This window comes from Cyprinodon variegatus, unplaced genomic scaffold (assembly GCF_000732505.1).
Source record: "Cyprinodon variegatus isolate N-32 unplaced genomic scaffold, C_variegatus-1.0 Scaffold15, whole genome shotgun sequence".
Taxonomy (NCBI): Eukaryota; Metazoa; Chordata; class Actinopteri; order Cyprinodontiformes; family Cyprinodontidae; genus Cyprinodon; species Cyprinodon variegatus.
The window spans coordinates 1,285,465-1,288,994 of record NW_015150468.1 but is presented as its reverse complement, the minus strand read 5'-3'; the positions used below and the strand labels follow the sequence as shown (position 1 = coordinate 1,288,994).

At 34.6% G+C, this 3,530-nt stretch overlaps 1 protein-coding gene across 1 annotated transcript in view; it reads right to left on the bottom strand.

Moving 5' to 3' along the window:
- Window positions 1–3,530, bottom strand: part of dpep1 (dipeptidase 1 (renal)) — a 10,168-nt gene that overhangs the window by 5,578 nt on the left and 1,060 nt on the right. The window contains exons 3-6 of the mRNA XM_015384475.1: window positions 3,085–3,217; window positions 2,855–3,005; window positions 1,109–1,178; window positions 375–551 (exon numbers count right to left, since the gene is read on the bottom strand). Of these exons, the coding sequence (XP_015239961.1) occupies window positions 375–551; window positions 1,109–1,178; window positions 2,855–3,005; window positions 3,085–3,217 (531 nt within the window). The remainder of the gene's footprint in view (window positions 1–374; window positions 552–1,108; window positions 1,179–2,854; window positions 3,006–3,084; window positions 3,218–3,530) is intronic.

The window sequence follows — 3,530 nt, the reverse complement described above, 5'->3', positions numbered from 1 at the left end:
TTTTTTTTTTTTTTTTTTTTTTTTTTTTTTTTTTTTTTTTTTTTATCTATTTTATTTATTTTTTGATGAAGATGATGTTGTAACATCATGCTTGAAAGTTAGAATATGATTAAAATGTTTGTTATTTTTATTATATGAGTTCACAAAGTAAAATATTTGTATTATTTTCAAGTAGACAGATGTTGTGAAATCTTTATATATGTGCATTATGATTATTCTCTTCTTTAAGCTAATAAAAACTGTATTACATCAGATCAAAAAGAAGGTTTTATTAGAAAATTTGACATCAGAAATATGTGGAATACCTGTTTAAAGCTTGCTATTTTCATAAGTGATCTAAGAATGTATTTGTTTCAGTTTTGGCACGTACTCACCACTCTACGGAGGACTTCATCGGGCACGTTTCTCTTATGTTCGCAGATAGAATATGCAGAGGAGTGGCTGAAGATAACAGGAGCTTCGGACATGTCTAAGACCTGGTGCATTACTTTTACAGGCACATGAGCCAAGTCAATGAGCATCCCCAGACGGTTCATTTCCTTTACAAGTTGCTGATGAAACAGGGAAAAATATGTAAATATATATTTTATAACATTTGTGAGTAATATTAGAATGAATGTTTGACATGGTTATTACATGTAGATAAATGATCCAAAGCATCAGAGTGATAAAACTGTCCATATTTTAACAGATAAGCCTCTTTTCTGTACAGCATCTGATTATCTGGCAATAATTGTTATGCAACTGTTTCATCTTATCATGCTAAAACATTATTTTTGCGCATCATATCTTCTTCAACACATGTTGAGGACCTATTAGCAAACAGTCGTTTCCTAATAAATATCTGCATTTTCATCAATCATTGTTGTCAGATAGTAAAACATTTGATTATAGCAGGTCAGAGGTTGAATTTAGTACAGTGATAAATGCATATTGACTCTGTGTCAACATGCATGAAGCTTTGTTTGAGCCGGAGGTAGCTTTATATAAGTGATGTGACATACTTCCTAATTGTAGTAAATCTGTAGAAACATTAGTTCAAACAGGCAAACTACAGATTAGATTATAGAGGTCTAATTAGCCTGTCTCTACTATTGCTTGTTCTTACCTTGCCAAAATCAGAGAGGCCATCATTCTCAGATGGATCTGATCCGGTGTCGACAAGCCAGTTGTCAGCCCTGAAAAAAAAAAAAAAAACTTTAAAAAACAGTAATACACAGCTTGTATGTTTATATCCTGCAGACTTCATTTATTTATTGTGTCCATACTTAGGAAAATCTCAACATTATACAGGAATTTGAAAAATGTAACTGTAATAAATAACTGTAGGACTTTGCAGTTTATTGGCTTTCTAACATTTAAAAACAAACTTTCAGTCAATTTTTGTTACCATAACCAGGTGCCAACACATTTTATAACGTTTTTATTATGTCTAAAGGACTATTTGTTTGCATTATTCATGACATCAAAAAATAAAGAAAAAAACAGCTTGAAACAGTTTATTCATTTCATTTTTTTTGTACTTCAATCTTAAAAGAAAAAATGCTGATATGTTGGCATGCTTGACATGAACCTGATCTAATGTCGTCCCAGAAATGAAAGAAATACACATTGCAGATGCTGCAGCTACATCAGGGTGAGAGAGAGAAACTAATTGTAAGTTACCCAAGAGTGAGAATTAAGGTGGAGTTTCTCTCCAGATATGGGGGTGAACAAAATATGTACAACTTTACAATAAAGATAAAAGATGGACATTAGTCCAAAGTTTACAAAAATAACTACTTGTCATGTTGTTAAAATGAACTTCAGCCAGTACACCCCTCATAGGAGGAGGCCTTAATGCTTCTAAGACAAGTCATATAACTTTTTTTTTATAAATACTTTCAGTTCTACTCCATTTTAAACAAAGAAGTTGCTATGTTAGGCTCTATAAGACTGCAGACTTTTGAAAAAAGGCCTAAGGACACTATATTCTTGCCCTGCTCTTTATGACTGCTATACTTGGAGACTATAGATTCAGATCTATCCAACAAGCTATTGCACATCTCTTGCAGACTCTCCTGCTGTTTTTTTCCCCCCATGTTGATTAAAAAATATAAAATATTTAAAAACATTGTTTCTTTGTTTAATCACAGGCTTATTACCAGCCATGATACTGTAGTGGTTCAAATGGAATGATATTTCTCTATATCGTACCTTTACAATGGTGTGAAAAGCCTGATAGTTGTGAAACGATTCCTGGTTTATTACAGTTTGTACGTTCAGGTGGACATTGCTTCAGAAACCCACTGGGTTTAATATTGAAACAAGTTTAAAGCTAATGTGCTTAATTTAAACCTTTCTTTGTACTGCTTTTCAGTCTGCACACAGCTGCAAAAAGGAACAATTTGGGGTCCAAAGTCTCACTAAAGGGATGATACAGTCATCTCAGATTAAAGCAGAACATGTCAGTACCAATGCAGGGTAATCTGATATGCTGGAGGAACAGGGCTGCAGGAATCCCCCAGACTATCCACAATGAAACCTAAACTGAGACTAATGGACATTTTTCAACACTTTTATTGGAAGCATTTAATCTAAAAGCAGTTATGCTCATAACATGTTCTTCGTCCACTATATATCTGACAAGTATCAGATTTCTGCTCTTTTCAGTTGGCAATTTGGTGTTTTTATTCTATGATAATCCTCCAAAAGATGCTTAAGTGTAGAATAAATCATAGATTTATAATATATATATATATATATATATATCATTTTTTTATAGTTTTACAGTAAAAAGCCTAAATGTATAAGCTAACGTGAATGTTGAGTTTTGTTCGTAGTGAGTTTAATCCACTGTGTTGCTTGCTCTCACCAAGGTGTGTTACAGGAGTGTGTGAGTGTCAAGTAGCGGACACCCATATGGTACATGATGCGCAGAGTCGCTAAGCTGCTGTCGATGGAATGGCCACCCTCAACCCCGATCAGACTGGCGACCTTCTTCGAATTGAAGGCCTCCTTGATCTCTGTGCAGGAGCAAAAGGTGATCCAGGGTGATGCAGTTGTTTGTTGGTTGGATGAAAGTGATATAGATGAATGTCTCACCTTCACTGGTGGTGGCAAACTGGAAGGTGTCTGGATATTTTGAACAAATCCTGTGGACCACGTCTATCTGCTCCAGAGTTTGTCGGACAGCATCTTTGTACTGCGTGTCACAGGGTACATAGGCCGACCAGAACTGAAAGAGAGAATAAGACAGTTTGTCAAAAAAAACCTGGAGCAGATAGATATCCTTTCAACTTATCTCATGGTTTATGAGTTCAAGGGAAAAAGAATAAAGCTGCCATACACTGTCTGTTTGCGAACAACCAATTTAAACACATAATTATCTTTTTTTCTCTTGCTAAACTTTACTGGCCAAGTCGCTAACTGGTCGGTCCTTCTGGGGATTTATAGTGTTTTATTGGCATAGTAAATTCGGATAGCTACAACTTTACTACTTCAATTGAAAGACAATTACACTATATTTGTGGAAGAGATGATACTTTCTA